This window comes from Fomitopsis serialis (assembly GCF_022376445.1).
Source record: "Fomitopsis serialis strain Sig1Antser10 chromosome Unknown B0H18scaffold_2, whole genome shotgun sequence".
In the NCBI taxonomy this organism is placed as follows: domain Eukaryota; kingdom Fungi; phylum Basidiomycota; class Agaricomycetes; order Polyporales; family Fomitopsidaceae; genus Fomitopsis; species Fomitopsis serialis.
In genome coordinates, this window is record NW_025954962.1 from 1,071,067 (window position 1) to 1,094,439 (window position 23,373).

At 55.2% G+C, this 23,373-nt stretch overlaps 8 protein-coding genes across 8 annotated transcripts; 2 read left to right on the forward strand and 6 right to left on the reverse strand.

The window, feature by feature from the left end:
- Positions 1-30: 30 nt before the first annotated feature.
- Positions 31-2,872, reverse strand: B0H18DRAFT_970476 (catalase). Its single transcript, XM_048043714.1, has 7 exons — positions 2,628-2,872; positions 2,310-2,568; positions 2,037-2,253; positions 1,782-1,982; positions 1,237-1,726; positions 523-1,181; positions 31-468 (listed from the first exon to the last, which is right to left on the reverse strand). The coding sequence occupies exons 1-7, from the start codon at positions 2,786-2,788 to the stop codon at positions 218-220; spliced, it is 2,238 nt and encodes a 745-aa protein (XP_047900503.1). The 5' UTR covers positions 2,789-2,872; the 3' UTR covers positions 31-217.
- Positions 2,873-3,084: 212 nt separating this feature from the next.
- On the reverse strand, positions 3,085-4,961 carry B0H18DRAFT_970479 (uncharacterized protein). Its single transcript, XM_048043715.1, has 2 exons — positions 3,892-4,961; positions 3,085-3,831 (listed from the first exon to the last, which is right to left on the reverse strand). The coding sequence occupies exons 1-2, from the start codon at positions 4,760-4,762 to the stop codon at positions 3,557-3,559; spliced, it is 1,146 nt and encodes a 381-aa protein (XP_047900504.1). The 5' UTR covers positions 4,763-4,961; the 3' UTR covers positions 3,085-3,556.
- A 4,985-nt stretch (positions 4,962-9,946) lies between these two features.
- B0H18DRAFT_1081612 (MED6 mediator sub complex component-domain-containing protein) lies at positions 9,947-11,136 on the forward strand (the record flags this gene model as incomplete). Its single annotated transcript, XM_048031419.1, has 5 exons — positions 9,947-10,018; positions 10,079-10,221; positions 10,272-10,363; positions 10,421-10,503; positions 10,558-11,136. 5 exons carry the CDS (start codon positions 9,947-9,949, stop codon positions 11,134-11,136), a joined length of 969 nt encoding a protein of 322 aa, XP_047900505.1.
- Positions 11,137-11,535: 399 nt separating this feature from the next.
- Positions 11,536-12,348, reverse strand: B0H18DRAFT_867741 (Adaptor protein complex sigma subunit; the record flags this gene model as incomplete). The annotated part of the gene is made up of 5 exons (XM_048039881.1): positions 11,536-11,687; positions 11,748-11,823; positions 11,876-11,947; positions 12,002-12,273; positions 12,327-12,348. 5 exons carry the CDS (start codon positions 12,346-12,348, stop codon positions 11,536-11,538), a joined length of 594 nt encoding a protein of 197 aa, XP_047900506.1.
- An 851-nt stretch (positions 12,349-13,199) lies between these two features.
- Positions 13,200-15,716, reverse strand: B0H18DRAFT_970496 (uncharacterized protein). The gene is made up of 8 exons (XM_048043716.1): positions 14,803-15,716; positions 14,447-14,745; positions 14,179-14,385; positions 14,071-14,118; positions 13,712-14,014; positions 13,615-13,642; positions 13,487-13,544; positions 13,200-13,422 (listed from the first exon to the last, which is right to left on the reverse strand). Exons 1-8 carry the CDS (start codon positions 15,231-15,233, stop codon positions 13,390-13,392), a joined length of 1,407 nt encoding a protein of 468 aa, XP_047900507.1. The 5' UTR covers positions 15,234-15,716; the 3' UTR covers positions 13,200-13,389.
- A 538-nt stretch (positions 15,717-16,254) lies between these two features.
- B0H18DRAFT_1113264 (uncharacterized protein) lies at positions 16,255-17,107 on the forward strand (the record flags this gene model as incomplete). The annotated part of the gene is made up of 4 exons (XM_048032921.1): positions 16,255-16,353; positions 16,407-16,514; positions 16,573-17,005; positions 17,052-17,107. The coding sequence occupies 4 exons, from the start codon at positions 16,255-16,257 to the stop codon at positions 17,105-17,107; spliced, it is 696 nt and encodes a 231-aa protein (XP_047900508.1).
- A 1,212-nt stretch (positions 17,108-18,319) lies between these two features.
- Positions 18,320-21,023, reverse strand: B0H18DRAFT_1151905 (class III chitinase; the record flags this gene model as incomplete). The annotated part of the gene is made up of 13 exons (XM_048035736.1): positions 18,320-18,845; positions 18,901-18,950; positions 19,040-19,187; positions 19,248-19,305; positions 19,361-19,512; positions 19,565-19,752; positions 19,818-19,878; positions 19,942-20,039; positions 20,094-20,183; positions 20,248-20,492; positions 20,553-20,636; positions 20,697-20,783; positions 20,919-21,023. The coding sequence occupies 13 exons, from the start codon at positions 21,021-21,023 to the stop codon at positions 18,727-18,729; spliced, it is 1,485 nt and encodes a 494-aa protein (XP_047900509.1). The 3' UTR covers positions 18,320-18,726.
- Positions 21,024-21,525: 502 nt separating this feature from the next.
- On the reverse strand, positions 21,526-23,313 carry B0H18DRAFT_970512 (Pkinase-domain-containing protein). The gene is made up of 8 exons (XM_048043717.1): positions 23,157-23,313; positions 23,026-23,102; positions 22,701-22,970; positions 22,565-22,648; positions 22,345-22,509; positions 22,143-22,291; positions 21,939-22,087; positions 21,526-21,883 (listed from the first exon to the last, which is right to left on the reverse strand). The coding sequence occupies exons 1-8, from the start codon at positions 23,236-23,238 to the stop codon at positions 21,828-21,830; spliced, it is 1,032 nt and encodes a 343-aa protein (XP_047900510.1). The 5' UTR covers positions 23,239-23,313; the 3' UTR covers positions 21,526-21,827.
- Positions 23,314-23,373: the final 60 nt, after the last annotated feature.

The window sequence follows — 23,373 nt, forward strand, 5'->3', positions numbered from 1 at the left end:
TCATTGAACGGTCATGTGTGCATTACTCAGGAAGTTGAGAAGCATGAAAGCACACTAACATTATGATACAACATTGACAATACATGCGTTATACATACAGCTCTACATGCTACGGAGTCCTTCGCTAGTAAATCGTACATATTACTTTTGCATTTGCGATCTCCCCTCCGAGTCGTCATGCCGGCACCCCATGCTAGGACAAGCACAGCGACAAGCCTCAGAAAGCGATCTTCGCCGCGAGACCGTCCGATTCACGGTCCCAGCAGCGGTGCTTGCTGATTGCATAGGCGAAATTGGACACGAAGCCCTTCTCACTTTGGGCAATCTTGAGCGTATCCGCGGCGACGGAGCCCACGTCGTACTTGCCGGCGGTAACCACGTCATACGAGTTCACCACCGAGTCGCTCGACAGGTCCGACGTGAACGACACGCCCGGAAGCTGTACAGCCTCGCGCAAGAATGCGACGCCTGAAGAAGCGTCAGTCAATGTGATTCCACGAGGACGTCAAGAAGACGACTTACCCTCGCCGATAGCACCAATAGGCTTGAGGTGACCGAACGCCTCGCGAACCCAGTGGATGCAGCGCCCATTTTGAGCGAGCTTCTGCGCGTGCTCGGCACCGCTCGGAATGACGAACGCGTCGAACAGCGTGCTGCGCTGGCCCTCGTAGTGGTGGTCTGCCCACACGCCAGTACCCTTGCCGGCGACCTGGCCAGCAGGGTAGATCCACCCACGACGCGGGCCAATGATCCAAGTCGTCGCCTGACCGACCTTAAACGCTGCGCGCAGGGCCTCGACTTCCGCGAGATTGAAGCCGTCCGCGACGAGGATGGCGATGCGGCGTGAGACGATCGTGGGCTCCTTCGGCGCGTAGTACAGCTGGCTGAGCGTTGGAGTCGCCTTGCCGTGGTTGGGGCGCGCGGGACTGTCGGGGACAACTCCGCCGACGTTGATGGCGACCTGCTTCGCGAGCTCGAAGTCGATGTTGGCAGCGAGCTTGGTGTAGGTCTCGAAAACAACCGGGTCGTCGCAGTGCGAGAGCTCGAACGACATCGCGTTGATCAGGTGCTGCTTCTCATGCGGCGCAAGCGAGTTGTAGAAGAGTTGGGCCTGGTTGAAATGCTCCTGGAACTTCGGAGCGCGCGCACGCTGCTTGATACCCTGGATCTTTGTCGCAACGCTAGATGCGATGTTAATATCGTTCCCGGTGAGTACTAACGACGAGGATTACTCACTCAGCGTAGCCGCCTTGGTTCGTGGGCACGGGGGCACCGACACCCAGGCGGTTGGGCCAGTAGTTGACCTGGCCCTTGGTGATCTTGTGACGCATGGCGCCATCGCGGTTGTGGTTCATGACAGGGCACACAGGGCGATTGATCGGCAGCTCTTCCCAGTTCACGCCGAGACGGGAGATCTGCGTGTCGAAATACGAGAAGTTGCGGCCCTGAAGGAGAGGGTCGTCGGAGAAGCCGATACCCGGGACGATATGTGAAGTGCAGAAGGCGACCTGCTCGGTCTCCGGGAAGAACTCGTCGACGGTCTTGTTGAGCACCATCTCGCCGATGATCTCGAGAGGGACGAGTTCCTCAGGCCAGACCTTGGTTGCATCGAGGATATCGAAGTCGAAGTCGTGCTCGTTCGCCTCGGGGATAACCTGAATGCCGAACTTCCACTTGGGGTAGGCACCGGACTTAATAGCGTCTTCGAGATCCTTACGGTGGAAGTCTGAACAGGAGCTGATAAGTAGTCCGTACTGGCTACGGGAAGTAGAAAGACATACCAGGATCCTGACCGCAGACCTTCAGAGCCTCATCCCAGATAAAGCTATGGACGCCGAGCTCTGGAATCCAGTGGAACTTGACGAAGAATGTCTCGCGCTTCTCGTTGATGAGGGTGTAGGTATTGACACCGAAGCCTTGCATCATACGGAACGACCTGGGAATACCACGGTCGGACATAGCCCACAACACCATGTGAGCGGCTGTGCAAGCGAAGTCAACGACTCTGGATAGCCAGGCACACGGAGGGGACGTACATTCAGGCTGTAAACCAACGAAGTCCCAGAAGTTGTTGTGAGCGCTCTGGCCTTGAGGCACCTCATTGTGGGGTTCAGGCTTGACAGCATGGACGAAGTCGGGAAACTTGATAGCATCCTGGATGAAGAAGACAGGTATGTTGTTGCCGACAATATCCCAAACCCCCTCCTGCGTATAGAACTTGGTCGCGAAGCCACGGACGTCGCGGACAGTGTCCTATGACGTCAAGTCAGCACACCGAATGACTATATGCGTCGCCGAATGCGACTCACCGCAGATCCGCGCGAGCCCTGGACGGTAGAGAAGCGGACAAAGATGGGGGTTGTGCGCGACGGGTCGGTGAGTACGCCGGCGCTGGTGTACTTCGTCGCGCGGTCGTCGTAGACCTTGAAGTAGCCGTGCGCGCCAGTGCCTCGGGCGTGCACGACACGCTCCGGAATGCGCTCGTGGTCGAAGCGATGGATTTTCTCGCGCGCGATCTGGTCCTCGAGGAGCGAGGGCCCGACATGCGTGCCATTCTGGGCTTTTAGCCTGCGCGTGCGTCTCAGCCACAAGCGTGTCACGGAGAGAAGACGCGTGGGCACGCTCACCAATTGTCGGTATCGGAGACATAAATGCCGTAGTCAGTGGTGAGACCCTTGTTGGGCTTGTCGTTGGGGTCGATGGTGTCGCTTTGGAGATCGGCGACCTTTGCGGTGTCGGTGACGGAGGAGAGCATCTGCTTTGCGGCGCCGGAGATTGCACTGGCCATGGCGGGCGAGGAATGGCAGTTGGGTGTCCTGGACAGTGGAGGCCGCCATTATATAATAGGCCGGCGGGGAGACGGCGGTCGTGATCATAGGTGGCCGTTTGTCAGAGAGGTGGATGAGGACCAGCTCGACGCCGCCGTTGGTGCAAACGTCACCGTTGACGCACCGCCTGCCCGTTCAGGCAAGGGTCGGGGCTCGTCAGCCAGTCAGCGCACGCTCATTTCGCTCAGCCCCATCCCTGCGCGCTCGGGCTGAACCATGTTTAGCCTCCGCTTGTGATGCCTTCATGACGACGCAGTGGAGGCAAAATAATAGCATATCATGCAGTACATACATTTAGAAGCAATCATTACGCAGCCGCACATAAATAGTCAGGGCAGAACATATCTACACAACACAGCCGAGCAGGATGAGACGTAGGCCGATCATTCACACGCAGAACAGGTACCACGACATACGAGAACCTTCATCCACAGCTAGCACAGAACACGCGCATGTCAACGTAGACAGTAGGTAAGAGGTGATAAGAGGTAACATGGGCGGAAGGGACATGGGCAGAACACCGACCGACGCATGTATAACGTCGTCACAGTGTAGAGCACGTCGGTCGAAGACGACCACGATAGACCGACGACACGCTGGACACCATTCGGACGGACGCGAGTGTTGCTCGAACTGTCACCAACGCATAAGCACCTTGACATGAAGAACGGAGGAACAGTAACGCACGCAAACCATAGGAGGGTAGGAGCATAGTGAACAGCCATCGTCTACTTCTCGTCGCACTCGCACTCGCAGTCCTTGTCCTTGCCGACCCAACCTTTGCCGCAGTTGTCGCACCAGCCTCGGGGTCCCTTGCCAACACCAATAGACGTCGACGACGCCGGCATAGCGTCCGAGCGATGTATGGAGACGAGGTGGCGAGTCAGGTCGTGCTTACGACTGAACGACCTGCCACACGACTTGTGATGGCAGATGTATGGCTTAGCACGGTTGGGGTCGTGGGTCTGGATGTGCGTCTTGAGGTTGTAGGCCCTGGCGAAGGCTGGCCCGTCATGGTTAATAACAACTCACAACAACAACATAGCATGTACACGAGACATACCTCGAGGGCACGACGGGCACTGGTACTTCTTCTTCGAGTCCTGCGACATCTCGTCCATCTTCCTGGCCATGGGGGCACTGTTGAGCATGGGGATGGTGGGCACGCCGGGCACAGACGGCGAAACGTTCGACGGTGACACGGTCTGCTGGGACACGCCTCCGTAGTTAAACGACTTGCTGACCTGCGCTTGCGGGTAGTAGTCCGAAGCCGCAGAGCTAGCCATGCGGGCGTGCTGCGGCTGGGCGGGCTCATAGTCGGAGAAGCTCCCGCGCGGGGAGAAGTTCTGCGGAGAGTAGCGCGCGATGGGCATGCTCTTAGGCGAGCTGCGGATACTTGCGCTGGGCGAAGCGCTCGTGAACTTGCGCTCATCTTGAGCCGGCGCGGCAGAGCCGGGAAGACCCATGCGCTTGAAATCCATGTCGAGCTCCTGGGTGTACGAGTAGTTGCTCGCGGGATAGTTGGGCGTGGGAGACTGCGCGTTGAAACTGTATGCTGAGAGAGAGTCGGCGTAGCCCGAGTCATAACCTGACACCGACTCGGACGAGACGGTGAAGGTCGAAGGAGGGCCGCAAGTGGGAGTGTCGGAGCGCAGGAAGGAGAAGATGTCTCCAGTTGTTTCGATGGGGAGGAGACTGAGCTCGGCGTCGAACGCGGCAAGTGACGAGTCGAGCTCGGACTCGAACTGGTCGGGGTGGGGCGCGACGATACCCGTAGCCCCAGGACCGAAGTGGAAGAAATCGAAGTTCTGTTTGGAGTAGTCGACCTCGTCGATGGCGTAGGCGGTATTGTCCTCCTGCTGACCCTTAGCAGTCGCTGTGTACTGCAGCGGCGCAGCTGGGGCGTAGTACTGAGGAAAGTGTGTGTCGGGCATTGTTCTGCGGCTGCGGAGGCGTTATGTACTCTGGAAGGTGCTGGTTGAAAGGGAGATGAGGGAGGGAGGATATGTCGTGGAGGAGACAGAAAAGGGTGCTGCGCAACGGGGCGGCAGGACACGTACCATGCCGCACATCTCACCGTGTTCCCACCCCTTGTCGCCCGGCTTCTCCTGCCCGGGGCGCTGCAGTTCCCATATACGGCAGGGGCCCTGCCCCTCTCACGGACGCCGTAGCCGCTGGCCGCCCCAGCCAATCACACCCCCGCGCCCATCGCCCGCCACCGCGCGAGCTCGCGCGTCGACGACGCCCAGCGCTGCGCCGTCACCCGTCTGTGTCGTCGGGCCCGTGCCTTCCGCAGTCCCGAGCAGGTCCCGAGGCAGCTCTGACTCGACGAAGAACCCGCGTTGTCGGCCAAGTCAGCATCACCCCGTCAGCAGATGGGATGCGTCACCGAGTCCTGATCCCATCACCTGTCAACGACATCTCCTCACTGCACCGCGGCCTTCTGCATGCAGCTCGCAGACCGGTGAGCGTAGATGCATACGTGGAGTGCTTCACGCTGACATGTACACGCTCCCCAGCAGGCTAGCCTCCAAATAGTGACATTGCAATGGGGCTGCACACGAACCACAGAACGCGTCCGATCAGCGCCAGGCGCGCTATTTTTGGACCGGTGCATGCTGTGTTACTGCGCACACCGATACTCATGATCAAACTTCAAAGCAAGCGGTTCGTCTATTCCTTCCAAACGAGTATCTGCGCATTTCTAATTTTCGTACCAGGCTTGGGGTACATTGTCTGCACAATCGACCGATGCCTTTCGCTGGTGCTCCGTCCTGCCGATGATGACAGGACCGTGGCGTCAACGACTATGCTCGGCATAGTGTGTACAAGCAGATGAGTCCTTGCATACGATATTCACGGCTCCCGAAGACTCGCCTCGCCGTCTCCAACGTTATCCGCCGGTTTGGTTGCACCGCCGTGAGATCACCGAGAGTAGATAGTATCATGGTCCTCGTAAGTCCCTGCTCTTGTCACCATGTCTTTGGCAGCGTGTATCACCACGATGGTGGTCCATGACCCTGACCCTCTGTTTTGTAACCACAGACTTCTCTCCATGGAATGGAGACTTCTTATCCCCAGGTTCCTAATTGAAATACCGTGTCCTGGGCGCACTGTGCGTTCTCGTTCTTCGAAATTCACCGTGACCTATAGACGGGGTCAGACAAGGCACGGCTCTTTGTCTATCACCATGCCAATAGGTAGGGACGGTGGTGGGTGGGCTAAACACGCGGCAGCTCGGCGAATTGGCTATGAATTCCTCTTGTGGGTCAAAAATGAGCGGACACAAAGTGGGCTACACGAGTAGTTGGTTTCTGCGGTCGTGTCTTTTGATGACGACTATCAGTTTCCGTTGAGTTCCCCGAAGGTTCTATACGACTCGAACGCCCGTCCGACAGAATTTGCGCTTGATGCGTAAGCGCGACTCGGACATCTACAGAGGCGTGCTCGAAGGATAACTGCGGCAATGTAGTGGTGCGAGTACGCTGCGGTGCAAATCCTCGAGAACCGACGATCCGCGGCGCGCAGTACGCAGCGCACCTCGACGTTGTAGTAGTGGGTCCGAGCAGTGGAGAAAGCCCGGTCCTTCGGCAAAATTTGCCCGTGACTCAGTACACAAGAGTGGCCCATCTAATCGGCACACACATACGTGCATATGTGGTGATGATGAGGAATTTGCCGGCACATATGCATTGCTCAGCGGTCTGAGGTGCGTCTTTTGGCTTGACTCGCTGAGTTGGTTGGTGCTTACTAACAAACTCTTAGGATGCACAGCGATTCTTGCGGTAGCTCGTCGGAATAGCTGTCAAGTGCGGAGCCGGCTACGCCTCTCGACTCGAGTCATACGGATAGAAGCCCAGATAATTCAATCTTGTGTGAGTGTCGAATTTACACAGCCTCCGGTCAGAGTGGGCGCCTCCCGCTACTATCAAAACCACCAAGGCATTTGACAGATCCGCGATGCCCTCCACCGTAACTATTCGTCGACTCATCAATCCAGTTAGCGCCTCATCAATACCTGCGAGTTCGTAGTTTGACAAAGCTAGTCCTCCGGTGCATGTGTCTTCATGCAGCCATTCCGTCGCAGGATGCGATGCGCCTGCCTGTACGTCCCACCAGTTACTCTCATATACTTGATTTACCTTGATGAATGTGATGAACTGACTGTGATTGCACAGACCGACTCGATATGGGGAAAAACAAATCCACCTCTACCGGCTGGCAGACCACAAGCACGGCCACTGCACGCCGTTCTGGTCAGCTGCCTCAAGAACACCTTCCTGCAGACGGCACGCGGCAGCGAGTCTCGTGCAAGCAGTAGCGAGGATACGGACCAGGGTATGTGCTTGTACAATTTGCTGGCAAAACGGGCAAGCCTAGGCCGTAAAACGGACGGTTCAACGGTCATCTACCCGACAGCAACCCCACCAAAACGGTCGAGAGCAAGGACCGGGCCGCTGTGCGCCTCCATGCTGGATACTCGTGTGCACAGCCCCGTCAGTCGCGCCGCTACACGCTGCTGTCTGACGCCGCTCCTTGTTTCCATTGCAATACGGCCTCAATAGGAAGGATCCACTGGGGCGGAAGAACATCACAGTATGTGGCACACGGCCTTGTGTCAGCCGGCCGTTCCCCCCGATTTCAGTCGTCTGGGGCGACCTCTGGCGCAGACGGCCCGGCATTGTATTTTGGGACTCATTTCAGTCCTGAGCCCTTCATCGAGTTACCCAAGACGTACGGAGCTATCGATTGGTTGGTGATGTAGCACATATCATTGGACTGGCTGATCTACCTTGCAATAAAGCGCAACAGTCACGACGGCCTTCATTGAGCGCTCGACAACCCCGCGAGTTGTACTATCCCTGAGGCCAGTAACAATCACAGCTTCATACTTTCTCGGCGTGTGAGGATATGACCCACTAATTCATCATTCATGTGCAAGGAGACATGCAGCCGAGGTCGCCGCTGTACAGGTATCACGACAACGAATCTGTCAAGCATCCGTGACTTCTTCCAGTGCGTGCCCGCAAGTACTATTATAGCTGCCTTAATACTAGTAGCGCACGCTGGCGAGTCGCAGACTGACGTATGGGATGAATAATTTGGAACCTTTCTTACAGAGCAATAACGCACGAAGTCTGCAATCATCAATGTCCGAATCGGAGGATTCATATAAGTACGTGTTGCGTGCGCAGGTCCAGTCGATGGTCCGAGTTGTCGTCTCCACCGGAATGAAGCGAGACACTGTCCTGGCTGTGACCCTCGTCCCAAAACAACTGACCGCATGCAGCTCCAGGTCTGTACGAGGTGTTTCTCGCACGGCGACGATTTTTTGTTACCTCTTGGCTAGTAACTCCCACTATAGAACTACTAGTACTGTGTTCTCCCATGGGTGACTCTCCGAATCATGATGCTCTTTGTGTCTTGCATATGCAGGAGATGGCAGACAGTCTGCTTGCAGTGAATTGAGCAGCTGTAATAATGTTGGACGACTACATGCAACCCAGCGGATGTCGTTGGACTTGATGCGCAGCCTGACTGAAATGGCCCTCTGGCAGGCTCTGCTGATTCGACTCGAAAGCTGAAGAAATCCGTATTTGGAAGATACTTAGATACTTTTTGTACAGTACCCCACAACTCGCAGCTTTCAGATGCAACCCGCTTCATACAATTTATACACAAGATACTGATGCTCTATGCGATTGAGCTAGGCTGGCAATGAGAGCAAACAGCTTAGGGCAAGGTATAGCTATGGCTGAAGTAACTTCAAGTTAGCGACTCGGACGGGCGTCTCAGACCACGGCCTGCGCCACCGGCTGCCACTGCCGCCAGTGAGCGCCATTCGGAAAACCTTGTCTGACGCGCCCCCGCGCGTGAGAAAATTCAAATAAATCAAGAAAATCACGAAAATGCGGAAAAGTCTAGGAATCACGATACACGTACCGTAACCACTGTAGAACACCATGTACACCCTGTTACAGGTTCGGGGTGTATGTGGCATGTCTGTCGAAGGCAAGTCGAGGGTCTTTTGAAGGTTGTGCGATGGTCGACGTGGCGGGCGCTAACGCCGACTCCCCGAGGAGCATCCACTGCAAAATGCAGATGTGGGTGTTATCGGGTGCTCGATATGGCCCGAGATGCGTACGGAGTACAGCTGTACTGATGTAGTTCTCAATGTAACAGAGGCAGTAGCTTGTGGGACAATGATAACCAGGAAGACTCGGGGCCGCCTGGCGCTCAGCCTCAGTTACTATACAGTGCCTGGCAATTTTCAACTTCAAGTCGAAGTTGGGCCCGACATCGGCATGGGCACAGTATATCGGATTGTAAGTAAGCACTGTATGGATATCGGAGCGAGATTCGAGGAAGCCGAGACCTCATTCAGCCCTGTCTTCAATGACAAATTCCTGTGGCCTTGAAGCTTCAAGTTCATGGCCAGCCGGAAATGCGAACGTGGAGTCGCGGCCTTGGGACTCATGGTGAAATAACACAAACTCTCCCTTATTGAAGAGAACAAGACTTGAAGATATAACCTGAGTACTAGTAGGCCATCTCAGGGCAGCACTGGCAACTTTGCGAGCACTTCGGAGGCAAATCTTTGACCTGGCTGCCCATGAAATGCACAACTGTGTTCCTCTCAGGTTGTGTCTATCTAGTAACCATGTCTCCCAGTCATCACGCATACTCTCCGGGTCATATTGAGTACCCACAGCGGTGTTCTGCAGTGGATGCTCCCCGGGGAGTCGGCGTTAGCGCCCGCCACGTCGACCATCACACAACCTTCAAAATCACCCTCTTCTTGCCTTCGATAGACATGCCGCATACGCCGCGAACCTGCAACAAGGCGTACACGGTGTTCTATAGTGGCTACGGTGCGTGTATCGCGATTCCTAGACTTTTCCGCATTTTCGTCATTTTCTTGATTTATTTGAATTTTCGCACGCGCGGGGACGCGTCAGACAAGGTTTTCCGAATCTGCTGTACCTACACTGAGACTGGTTTGTTTTGCAGAACCGTTCCTTGACCATTTCTCTACTCACTTCTCGAGATCTACTCTCACAACCCAACATCTTATTGATACCCGCGAGTTTGCCTGAGGACGTCGCACGACAGCAAAGATGGACCTCAACGATCTGCACCCGCCCGACGACTACAGCCACAGGTTCTTCATTTGGCATGAGTGGATCCAGGTTTCCGATATCTCGTTGTCTTTGCTTCCCAAATGTCACTAAATATGGAGCTCTTTTTAGGCAAACGGGCCTCTCACAAATGAGAACGTCTTTGACTACTTTGCTACTTCGATGTTCTACGACAAGCAAAGCAATAACCAGGTACTACGCATGCAGACCATGCATACCGGCGTGCCTCTGGAGAATGAGGCGGAGGAGTTGCGGTTGGTATGACACTTACAGCAGTCTTCCATTGGCTAAGTTCTATATGAAGGCGATTCACGGGTATTGAGTTCGCTCTGGTTCATTCTCAACCACCTGGTCTCTTCACTATTCACAAGCGCGAACGGCTATCGCCAGACGAAGGTATACTTGACGTCCATGAGACGTTGGGCTCATTTCACTGATCGCGACGCACCCCAGTTCGACCATTGGCGGCCTATTTCATCATGAACAATCGGATCTATCAGTCTCCAGACGTCTACAATCTGGTTTCCAACCGCCTGGTTGGTGCGACCGTTGCCATCTGCGCCATATTGAACTAACAAACTGCTGCTCAGCTTACCTCATTGCAAGCACTGCAAACCTCGCTGGACATCCTGCGTTCCCGCAGACCGAGCTATACTCCTCGAACCGGATTTGTCTGGCCGATCGTCGAGGCGTCCGATCCGTTGAAACGGGCAGCAGAAAGTAATGATGAACGTGCGGCCACTCAAAGCACCGAACCCCAATCGCAAGATCAGGAGCTCTCTTCATCGCAGTCCAAACGCATCAAGCCCTCAGCGAACCCTCGGCATCAGAACACACTACTGCTTGTCAATGCCATACGGACGACTGCACTGCACGCGACAGAATCCTTCACGTTGCCTACCGCCGAACCTCCTGACAGCGCACAGGCCGCACCTGGAAGTCAAACCCCTGGTGCCGGTCCTGGTCCCACGCCAGCGGCGAGAAGTGCCGCAGCCACCCCGGCGCCCGCAACGAGGGGAGCGACGCCGATCAGTAATAAGAGAGCGGGCTCGCCGCTGGAGAGGGAGCCTACAAAAGGGCAGCCAGGGGCTGGAAAGAAGAAGAAAAGGAGTAGGTCGATATGCATAGCTCATCGTGAGCCGCGAGCGTTGATGACTGTCCTGTGTTAGGAACTGCCACCGCAAGCAGCACCTCATAATAGGTTGGTGCGTATTCGATCCGCTCATAGGGACCGGACATCGCTGCGAATACCTACACGTTGCCTCCGGATCTCGCGTCTTATAGTACGATCGTCGGCCACACTGCAGGGGATTCTGACAACTTCGACCCTCCTGTCGAAGGGAGGCAAGGCATCGGGTGTAATTTGGTTCTTTTGTGACACGAAGGAACCAGTCATCAGCGCACTTTAATGTGGGCTCAGATCGTGCTAAATTGCGAGCGACGGACTGCATTCTGAAACGCGACCTCGTGTAAACCAGTCATAAGGACAATGTTGCGAACATACGACTTATGCAGATCTCTGTACTTGTACATCCATAGCTTCGAATAGGGTGAGTCTTCGTCGGGGCTTACTTTGTGCCTACACCCGCTAGCCTCTCTGTCAACCAACCAAGACTAGGCAAGCCACTGCCTCTCGACCCTCCCCCGGCGACGCCGGTACCTAATGATAGCGGGTTGGCAGACGCGAACGACTCTTTCCGTGCTTTTGCCGCTTTTTGAACTTTGTAGCGTGTCAGATGCTGGGACAGGCCATGCTTCACTGCATGAGAAGGACACACACCTTGGTGATCAATCTCTTCTACATTCGTCTCAAGCACTAAGCCGCCCTGGATAACCTCGGAAAGGATATGGTGGACCTATACGCCGTAAGATGATTGGACTGTACAAACCGCTAGAAGGCATGCTGACCTCATCGAAGTGGAAGACGAGGTCGAGCTCGCACACATTCTCAAAAGTTCTGTCCAAAGACTCCACGAAGACCTGTTCAATTCTCAGCACTGTGTGTACAATCGAGGCATTACGAGATGGCTTTACCTGTATAAGGTCCAAGACACCTAGCTCGCTCTCCGCACTATCCACGACGAAGACGAAGTAGAGTGTTGCATAATTCCGGTACACGACCCTTAGCTTCTCGCCGTCTGCGTCCTGGGCCGTCAAGAAGCTCTCGAGTTCTGGTGCGTCTAGGAAGTTGCAAAGGCCGGGTGCACGCGTGGACACAAGGGAGAAGATCTTGTGCACAAGTGTTTGTGACGAGCGATGCAACGATGAGTAGAATTTGCTCAAGCGGGGCACGCCTGAAGTGTTGACTACGACAGACGGTGAGTAAGGGTGAGAGTGCCACAGGAATGCGGAAGCGAACAGATGAGCACCGCGTGGATCATATTCCGCCCCTTTGTGGATAACCGTGGCTATACCTTTGAGCTAAAGCAAGCCTAGGAGCCGCGAGCAGCAGGAGACAGCCGTATCGTCTTCGTGTAAGCTATGGGCAGCGTGGACCGACGGTGGTAGCATCGTGCGCTGGATTAGGAGACTGTGGCAAGTTGCAGTCGCGCGTGTGGCGCACGATCGCTTCACTAAGCGCCCATCGGTCGGACAACAAAGTAGTTCGTCGTTCAAATGTTTTCTCCCGGACATCGTCGCGATATTTCGGTTGCTGTGTGACTCAATAGTATAACAATACTACAGTAACCACACCGGGTACCTAATTGATACCCAAATCGAATCTGTCGGACCTCTGACCATGGTAATATCTACTAGGCTGAGGTACGCGCATTCAATGCGCCGAGCGGCTGTGATACTGCTGTCGACGAGTTGGAAACAGCGAATGCTGCTGTAACATAGTCGGTTGAAAGACAGCGCTGCTCAGCTATGACCAAGGCGTTCGAAATGATAGCTCAACATTTTGCGCTTGCAAATTATGTGAATAGATTTGATCCTCCGGCATCCCAGCAGTCCTGTACGCGCAGAGCGCTGTACCGACCTCGTTCCCTAACGCATCCGTGAACATGCAGAGCCCTAGCTTCGCTCCGAGTGGTGATGGACTCCATCTATGAGAGCTGTCGAGCGGTTGACATGATACAGTTACAGTGAGATTGGAACAACTTTCACTGACGTCTTACCAATCGCGAGCGAATGAATCATCTTTGAGATGGAACACTCGATACACCAATTATAGATGAGGCACCAACCGTTGTCCAGCAATGTAGATGCAGATGTCGTCAATCAAATCAAGGTCATGACAGCAATTGGCAATGCAGGAGACTCTGAATCTCATCAACTCATACCACGCAGAGGGAGTGCCCACTATAGTAGAGCAGCTTGGACACATAGGTGCAGCACTGTACGACTTACAGGAATTTGACATTCAACGTGATTAATCAATAGGTTTCGCGTCTGCTTGACCGCAACTGCAGATTCGATACTTATAATTCCCCGCGCGTAGGTACACAGAGATGCTAACAACAGAAAAAGATAGCAATGTTTAATTGACAATCTTTGAAACAGCGCGCAGAGACTCACGTTTAACTTCGAAGCGTGCAGTCGCCTATGTAGCATTGTCCGGCAATTATATCCATACCTACATACGTGAGACACGTCAGCACTGCTCACTCTACTAGAGTCAACTAGGAACCCCTCAACAGACTCACCAACAATTTTCCATCTCAGGCGCGCCACCTAGCAGAACGCAAACCAACAGTCAGCATCTTCCCCGGTCCCCATGCTCAGACTCCCGGCGGAACGCACCTTCTCGCTTCTTCGCGTACCACCACCGCCACAGCCTTTCTTTGAACAGCTCGCGTACGCAGTCGAGACAGTACCACCCGTCCCTCGTCCACGTCCCCCCGCCATCCACGTCGGTCTCGATCATCTCCTCCATCAGCTTCGTGATTATCTCGTCTGCCTCCGCCCTACATGTGCCTCTAAAATAGTGCTCAGAGCCAAGGCGTTGGAGCAGCGGTGTCGTCTCGATGTCGTTCCGTGGAAGATGTCCTGGGAGCAGCGTTGTGAACTCAAAGAGCGAGATAAATCCACGGATGAGGGGCCAGTCTGGTTGGTACATGCCATTAGCGGGCGTGGAAATACCACCGCATAGGACGGCTTACTGGTCGCTCCCCAGAGGTCAATTCCCCTCACGGCGTGGCATCGATCACCTGTGGGTATGCATACAACATTGACTGACGAACGAAGGAGAGATGGATGGGAGAGCTTACAGCTGTCATTTGCCCCGACGACTTCTCTAGTGATTGCGTCGGCAAGCCTGTCGTCTCGAGTTTTCTGGTTGAGACCCAAGCGTGTCACGGCCCGCTCAAAAGACGTCCAAAAGAGTCCTGAGTCCTCAGGTTGGGTTATGGCCAGCTTCTCAAAATCCTCCATAATTGATCCGGGGCCCAGGCATGAGTGATCCAGATGCCAGTTCGCTGCGAATTTAGCGTGTTAGTTCCATAAGCAAACAGGAACCGCAGGACGCGAACAACTCACGTATCATAGGGTGATTATGCGCCGCATTCGCAGCTGTGTAGTTGCACTCGTGCATCTCGGCGCAGAACGCGGCAGCAGCGCCCACCTCAAATAGATCGTCTGCAGGTAGCAACTCGAGGAACTCGTCTGCTGCTCGCTGCCGCGCAGCCTGACGGTCATCGTAGCGGTAATCGTCGCGGTCATCGTCTTCCGACGGGGCATAGCATTCGCAGAAAAGCCAAAAACGGTACATCCCTCGCTTGAAGGGCAATGCTTCGTCGGGTGTAAGCCGACTTGCAGAGGACATGCGGTCCTTGTGCCTGCAGATGGCTCAACATCGCGAATTCGAAGGGTTCGTTAACGAAAGTAGATACTACCTCCTGCTATATATGTCTTGCATCGAGCGAATTACCTCGCCATGTTCCTCCAACAATTGCGCTTCCTCACGAGTCAATGGCACTGCTAGCATCTCCCCTTCTGGAGGTTCCTGAGGGACCACGATTTCGTTCTCATCCTCATCTTCGGGCTCGGTTTCATCATCTTCGAGGTTACCCTTGATGACTTTCCGCACTAGTCTCAGAGCAGCAGGCAACACCCCGGGGTGGCCACATGCAGTCTCTGCGATCTTCCTCGTGATAGACTTTGGATGCGCATCGAGGATGCCGTAGAGTTGCTTGGAGGTACGGATGGTGGCCGCGAGTGTCTTGAAATCCGGCAGTCGTCTGAGAATCTGGTCGAGTACATCTTCACTGAGGTCGGAGAACGACATCACACGGGTGTTCGAGCTGAAAGGCACTGCATTCGACATGGCGGTCCAGAGTGATGGCCCCTAACGAGGGGCGGGTCTTATGTGTGTGGCGGTACCGTGTCTACTGCCGCATTGGGCGGCTCTGTCGGGGCCGAGACGGAGGTAAGAACAGAGATATAGTTAACCGTGGGATAAGGGTGATAATGTGGGCGTTTCACGTGCGGATGGCTGCCAGATTAAGGCATGCTGACGGGATATGGTTGCTTGGCAGGCTGATATAGCGGCGATATGCCTATTTCTGGAGTGAGACGCGTAATTCCCGGACGCAGGTGGACGAGCCAAGCCAGTCTGCTGTGCGCGGTGGGGCCGCTGCTGGTTCGCTCTCTTCGGTGCAGTGTACGCGCCGACGCAGGCGTACACGGGTGTGGGAGCAGGGAGGGCGTGGCGGAAGAGGGAGAGCTGGACTGGAGGTGGCATTTTTGGAGGCGAAGGGAGACAGCTTGGCACTGGGGCGGCCGCGAGGTGACGGGTGCGAGGAGAAGGGGACGCGCTGATTGGCGGGCGGGGAGCTTGGGATGTTCTTGGAGGGGGGCGCCTGGGGCGTTGCGGGACCGGGCGATGCTTGGCACTCCCCGATTTGGGATCCCAGTCCTAAGAATGGCCCACACGTGATGCCAAGCCAGCCCGCAATTATAGCCCGCTATTCCTGGCCTCCTCGCAGCCGCACTCCGTCTCCGACATCCTCTCCTCCTCAGCGTCCCTCAGCCACCACACTCGCCGCTGCCCTCTCCTCCCACCAGCGTCCATGCACCCCCGCCTCTTGGCCCAAACAACCGCCAACATGCGCCCAGCAGCTGCCACCAGCAGCCTCTGCGCCGCGAAGCATGAGAGAGGAAGACGGCGACGTGGCGGAAGAGTGTCTGGGTGTCTTGGCAGAGCTATAATTACATGTCGCGAGTGCTCAGCCGCAGAACGTCAAAGATAGCCAAATGTCCTTGGCCTCCTCCTCCTCGCTATAAGTACGTCCGGCCCTCGCCATGCACATCGAACGCCCACCGCATCGTCCCTAGCCCCGCCCGCCATGAACGCCCTTCCGTCCCCCCAGCCTGCACACCGCCCCCATTGCTCCGACGCCGCCACGGACACCCTTCTCGGTGCCGTTTGGCAATCCCTACAGCAGGTGAGCAATGTGCACGCCAAACATCCGTTCCACAGCCTAATGTCGTTCTTCAGTCACCGCCGCCGAGCTTGCGCGACATCCTTGACGCCTACCGCGCAAAAGGCGACGGCGACAGAGACATGCTCATCGCCATGCTGAACGCCAAGAGTGCCGAGGACCAGGTTAGTTCCCACCTCGTGTAACCCGACCTTGGCTTCGTGCTCATGATTCACCCTCCAGCGAATGGCGTCCCTCGCTTCTCTGCAAAAATCGATGCTCGACTTGTATCAGCCTTCTTTGCGCCAGCCCCAGATTCAGGCTGTCCCGCCATTACACATCGCCGACTCGTCGCATGCGCATATGCATTCTCACTACGCGCACTCGCACCGCTCACGCTCTCCTTATCATCCCGTCCACCACTACCAAGCCTCAGCACCACACATGCCATCCCCGCCTCCCTCATACCATCACCATCCGAGCCGCTCGCCACCCCCGCACCCGCTGGAAGAGCGTGGTCGATCAACGGTCATGCCTGATTTGCACGAGCCTTCGGATGTTTCACCGACCTCACGCAAGCGGCGACGGACTCGCTCTCCTGTCCCCGCGCGCGAGCATGCTCACTACCGTTCGCAAGATCGGGACCGTGACCTCCCTCTGCCACCCTCGCCGTACAGTTCGTCTTCGCAAAGCAGCGGTGGTTCACCGCGCTCACGAGATAGCATGGCCATTGGCGCACTCCTTTCTGCCCGAGGCGACGACGGCGCGCGAAGGTTGAGCTCAAGCTCTTCAGCGAGGGATCATTCATGACTTCACGATTGCTCTGAGCGGGCTTGAGCCGGTTTTTTGCTGCCATGACTGCTGTCGTTGCCTTCTATCTTACCAGACAAGGCTACGCGCTCAGGCTGGTGTGTGTATTTGCGCGCCCGCTCAAGTCCGTCGTACCTATCTGTGTGTATGTCTGTTGCGGGAAACTCGTTTCACGCATGTACTGTACGGCTCGTATTGTATGGGCTATCGTCCTGACCCCTTGTTGCCGTAGCTGTGACTGCCTATCCATCTATCATACTGTACATTATTGTCACCTTGCCTCCCGCTGTCCTGGTATTGTCTTGTCCTCGTGCCTCTGTCGTGTAGTGATTCTGGTAATTCCAGGTAGTTCTGATACCGCTGCAGCATTTTCGTTTACGAAACTGAATTTCCATGCCGTTTGCGTGATTCTAGCCATTTCTGTGGGTGCCTTAAGGTCTTGTCCCAACCTGGAGGTTCCTCCAGGCTGATGTCGGCGCTGCGAGTCTTTGTTTGAATCCTTTTATTGTCCTCGAGGGCCGAGCCCTATGTAGACATAATTCTAACGGTACGTAGTATGAGTCGGCGCTTGCAGAGTCAGGCTAGGCATATGCTGCTGCGAGTGTTGCCGGCGGGGAACTGCACGTATACCGATAGATCGAACTTTCGGACATGAGAAAACGGCGGCCCGGAAGAACGTCGTGTGGTGCACATTGCATCCCACTCGCAAAGGTCAGACTCGGAGAATAAGCTGAGGTTCCATGATCTGCCTGGCACGCACATGCACATGTCGAATATGCCCTTTTTTGCGCGACGTCGCCGTCCAACTTCCGCAGCTACTCTTACCCCATCCCGTAGGGTTCACCGTCGATACGTCGATACCTCAGGGCATCTCGGACATTGTCAGAAGTAGTGGCGCTGGCAAGAATATCCTGTTGTCCCAGGCCGTGAACTTGGATCCGGGGCCCGGTTGCCACCTCTCAGGGTCCTCAGGCCTCAGGCGGCCAGCTCACGGGCAGGAAGAGGAGAAGACTCGCAGGGCCTATTCATGGCCCGACCGCCAAGGCCTTGTCCTCAGTCGAGAAGTGCTCACTCTATACGAGCGTGACCGGGAGAACGGCTATTCACAGTTTGGTCGGGGAAACAAACTACTGATATAGCACAGAATGACATCTGGGAAGGAGCGTTGCCGGGGACAGTTGCACAGAGTCTAAGCTTGACGCGGAAGGCAACCCTGTGAGGACATTGCTTGGACTGTTTCGACGCCGGCGTCCGAGTAATTCAATGCGATACGCATGCACATATCTGTATCAAGGCCATACGTTTCAACGTTTCAACGTTCAACCTTGAACTTCATTGCATCGCCGACTTCTGGCCGACTGGCTCGAGAGCTAGAAACACTAACACAACCAGAAACTGGCCACCCAATAGGACGCGTCGTGCCATACGTAAACCCTTAGATAGCGTCATAAACATCGTGAACGGCTCGTGCAGCCATCCCACATGCCTGTTGTGGGACGAACATAAGAGACAGGGCGCGCGGCAAACACGTCTTGGACGCTCCAGAGGGCAGCGACCAATAGATATGAGATACGGTACCTCTTCCACTTAGAAGCGGAAGAGGCGTGAGCGAGCGCGTGCGATGGGCGTCGGCTCAGGGAAGTCGCGCGCTACCGCTGCGCTGGACGAGCAAGCTCCGTCGTCGACCCACACGCCAGCGGACCCTGCTGAGCTGTATCAGAACACAACGTCAATGTGTAGCCATAGACGGCTGGTACGTACCTCCGGGCGTATCGCCCTCCGTCCACCACTGGGCAGTCCACAGGTTGCCGCTGCAGGGTCGAGCGTGACAAGGGTTTGGAGAAGGGCAGACGGTGCACATCAGCACACCATCGAGCCTGTGCGAGGGCGGAGGACGCACTTGTAGGTTACTTGCGAGCCACCCGTGTATGCCGTGCCGCTGGACCACGTAGATATGCTTGCGCAGTTGCCTGTGCCGGCGGTCGCGGTGGAAGAAGCTGCGCTTGTCGTACTCGTCGACGAAGCAGACCCGCCAGAACATGCGCTGCCTATTAGGATGGAAATGTGTGAGAAATTCGCGTCACGTCGCATCAGGATGGATGACATACGGGGTGACCAGTCACCCTGGTAGTTGGCAGTCGGCTCATCAGAGGCATAATATTTTGACTGCGATGAGCAGCATCTGAGAGCCCGCGTATTGACAGAATGTCAGACCACACACCTCCCAAATGTAGCCGTTATAAGATACATTTGTGCCTCCGGGATAGTTGGCGCCACTCTGCCATTCTTCTGCATCACAAGGAGGATAAGTGAACCCAGTGCCTCCAGCAGCCACCAGTGCCTTTTTGATAGCCAAATCGTAACGATCGTTCTCTGCCGATCTTATATTAGCTACATTCCGAGCGATGTCACGCATAGCACTCACGGTAGGCTTGAGATGCATCCCACATCATAACACCGCCGAACGACGGGAAGGAATTGCGCGTTGTAACCGCGTACTCCGCAAGCGCGTCGGGGGTCTGGTATCCTGTTCCCGCAGCGGTGGTAGAGGCAGGGGCGCCAACAAAAATCTTGACGTTCGGGTTCAGACTCGTCTGTTGCGCCCAGATATCCCTGAAGTCGTTGGTAACATGCTCGACATAGTCCGCTTCAACACATGGCAATGTAATACAACTGACCAGATCCCATAGTCCCACCCCGAGGCCTCGTCGAAATTCTGCAGACCACATGGATTGTTGTCTGCGATAACAGCACTTCAGATTCCAATGGGCCTCAGGGCAGCGAGGCCACGGGCATACTCACAGAACTGCACGTAGACCATATCGAACCATGAACTGTTCAGTGCATTTCCCAAATACTCATCGGGATATTCGCATTGAGGAGCTCCGCTGATGTAGTAGCTGGAGGGATGTCAGGTATCGCCGACCTTGCAGAGAAGTAACATCAATGCCGACCTCTTGTCTGCGCTGGTGAAATGAGTGCGGAGCTGCGTATTGAAGGCCGCATAACCCGTTTCCGAACCCCCTTCGATGTCCAGGTCGACTCTATCAGTAGATTACGAGTAAGAACCACCTCCAGAAGGGGGTACGCAATGGCATGGATACATACCCATCCAGCACAACGCTACCAAACGGGCGGTAGTCGCTTGATCCTCCGAGGAAGAGGTTCCAAATTTGGTCCGCGAAAGACTCGGCTTCGGAGTCGTCAGTAAATCCGACGCTGGCCCCTCCGCCGCCTAAGCTAATAGTTACGGCCTTGCCCTGATTCTGGCAGTATTCGATGTCCGATGCCAGGAAAGAGCAGTCCAAGAGGTTGGTGCCGTTGAAGTACTCGGCATTGGTAGTATTACAGGTCTACGGCCCGGTGTAGGTCACGGCGACATTCATCATACATGACTGTGCTGGAATACGTACGTTGGCCAAGTTGAGGACGGGATAATTGCCAGTGCCGAAGAAGTCGTTGACGAAGGCAATCGGGATCACGTCGATCGCGTCGTCCTTGTGAGGATCTTCCGGTGAGTAATGGACGCGATGTGATATGCCAGGGTCGAGACACACCTGGCAGTAGTATGAGATTGGCTGCTGGAAATTGACATAGTCCGAATGAGTCGCCCCATAGGAATCCTGACCCCAGTACCTGAGGTTCTTGCATTGAACAAACCATGCTATGCCACCAAAGGCAACGCACTCACACAGCGACCTGAGAAAATTCACGAGAAGACGGGGTGGGTTTGACGTAAGAGATGGATGCAGCCTAGGCAGCTGCTCAGGAAGACTTACATTGTCCCGAAGAGAAAGGTCGAACGCAGCCGCTCCGAGGGAGTGCGACCCGACGAGCAGCAAGCTGAAAGCGGATACGCAGCGGAGAGGGAACGAGCGAGTCATCCTGGTGTGCAGGTGGAGGATTAGCAGCAGGGCCGACCTACCACACGATCTCATCGAGGACGCAATATATACCATGGCGGCGCGCCGAGCGGTCAGGTTGCCGCAGCTCTCCCGATTTACTTGCAGAGCTGAGAAGACCTTCCGGGGAGAAAGCAATGCAACGCATATAGACACCAGGCGTATCGGCGGCTTATCACACGGTGAGAATGTGCATCCTACACGCGGTGAGAAGCGTGTTCAGCGCGGCGAACAGGAGATGCATCAGTGCAGCAGAAGCAAGCATACGGCAGCATTGGCGGCGCAAGCACTGTGGCACAGAGCAAGCATGTGGCGGGCGACACTGCAGGGTCACGTCCGGGGCCACAGACTGGCGGCAGAGATCCTGCGGAAGACTCCACATGCACCGATCAGTTGGCTCGTTCCGGGAACTACACCTTGAAAGCTTGATCGAGCAAGTTCACCGGAAGCGGGCACGGCGTGCAGGCACATCCTGAATGAGCACGTGGATCTTGTACGTTCGGCAGGCGGTACGCATTGATTATCTTCTAGCTATCTGGCGCTTGCATGAGCCCTCTACAAACGACGAGTCATACCATCGTTCACAAGAGAAGGAAATCCGAAGCGAGCCAGGTGGTCTTCCGCAAAGCCGGTGGGAGGGACGCCTGCAAGGTAACATTACAAACCAGTACATTAGAACAGCATCTCGTCCGCAGCAGTACGACACGACAGCGGTCTACATAGATCACAGCTTAGCTGGCGGAGACCTGGCCCGTCCAGGTCATGAGACCGAGATAAACTTGGCTGCTATGCCGGAGAACCGTCGCTATCGGGATCGTGCACGCTGGCGTTTCTCACAGGTTCTGGGAACAATGTGAGTCCGACGGGGGGCATACATACATGAGAGTGTTGCAATACCAAAGTAGGGGTGTGCTTGTGCTTCCCGCGCAGTGAGTCGCTCCTGGTGATCGTACCGGAGCAGCTTGTCCAAGAAGTCTATGGCTTCGTTTGATATGTATCGCTGGTTCTCCGACGTAATAAACCGCGACCACGCTTTCTTCGGGTAGCTGAATCCCACGCATAAGAGCCACTGATGAGACGCGTCGGGCAACATGCACTCACTTCCCAAGTATCTCATCGTATTGCGGATCCAGCGCAATGTCGTATTTCTCGATATACTGATAGAGACCTTCTGTGCCAAGCACCTTTGTGATCTTGACGAGCTGGTCATAATTATCATGGCCGTGGAAGAAGGGCTCCTTCCTAAATATCTGCAACACACCAGGTATAAGTAATGCGCCTACGGTCTATGTTGACAATATACCATGGACGCGAACATGCAGCCGTAGCTCCACATGTCAAGACTGTAATCGTACTCCTGGAAGTCGACCAGCAACTCCGGGCCTTTGAAGTATCGTGAAGCCACTCGCACGTTGTATTCCGTCTTCGGATGGTAGAACTCGGCCAGACCCCAGTCGATGAGGCGCAACTTGTGGCGCGTGAGTCTTCTCAGTCGTAGATGATGACAAGACGGGCACACTTACCTTTCGTCGTTCATGATCAATCATAACGTTATGAGGTTTCACGTCTCGATGCATAATACCCTTGGAGTGGCAGTAATCCAAGGCCTGCAGAGGACGCGAGCGTGAGAAGGGGCAAGGATGAAGGGAAACAACCAACCTTGAGCAGTTCAAACATATAGAATCGCACATCGAAGTCGGTGAACCGAGGATAAAGCACCTTGAAGTCGACATTGTGCACGTATTCTGTTATCAGACTGGGTATTTTTGAGGATGGGTCGCGGACGACGTCCAGGAGAGCAACAACGTTAGGACCGCCAGCCAAGTTTTGCAAGATCTTGATTTCTCGCTTGATCTTCTTCTTCTTCACCGGCTTTAAGACTTTGATGATACATTTCTCGTCGTTCACTATGTTGATTCCTTCGAAGACCTATACCGTCCTCGCACGGATGTCTCGGCTGTGTTTGTGGAAGAGTACAACGTACCTCGGAGTACTTTCCGCGGCCCACTTTCCGGACAATCTCGTAATGATCCTGAGAGCCCCATTGAACCTGCAGGTTATCTTTCTCCCTCGCTTAGGTGCAAACAACTAGGACAAGAGCGGATAGAGGCGGACCATATTCATGCCATGAGGGCCCTAGCTTCGCGTTCACGTCAGCATACACGCGAGCGACAGACTTGGTTGGCGTTCGACCCATGGGCGTGGTATGCAGACTTGGAGTTATGCGCCAGGGCGCGAGGTGGGTGTAGGGATCGAGTGGTATTGAAAGTCTAGCAAGACAAGAGCATTGCGACGACGGCGTGCAGCATGATCGCATTTGCCGCACAGTTCT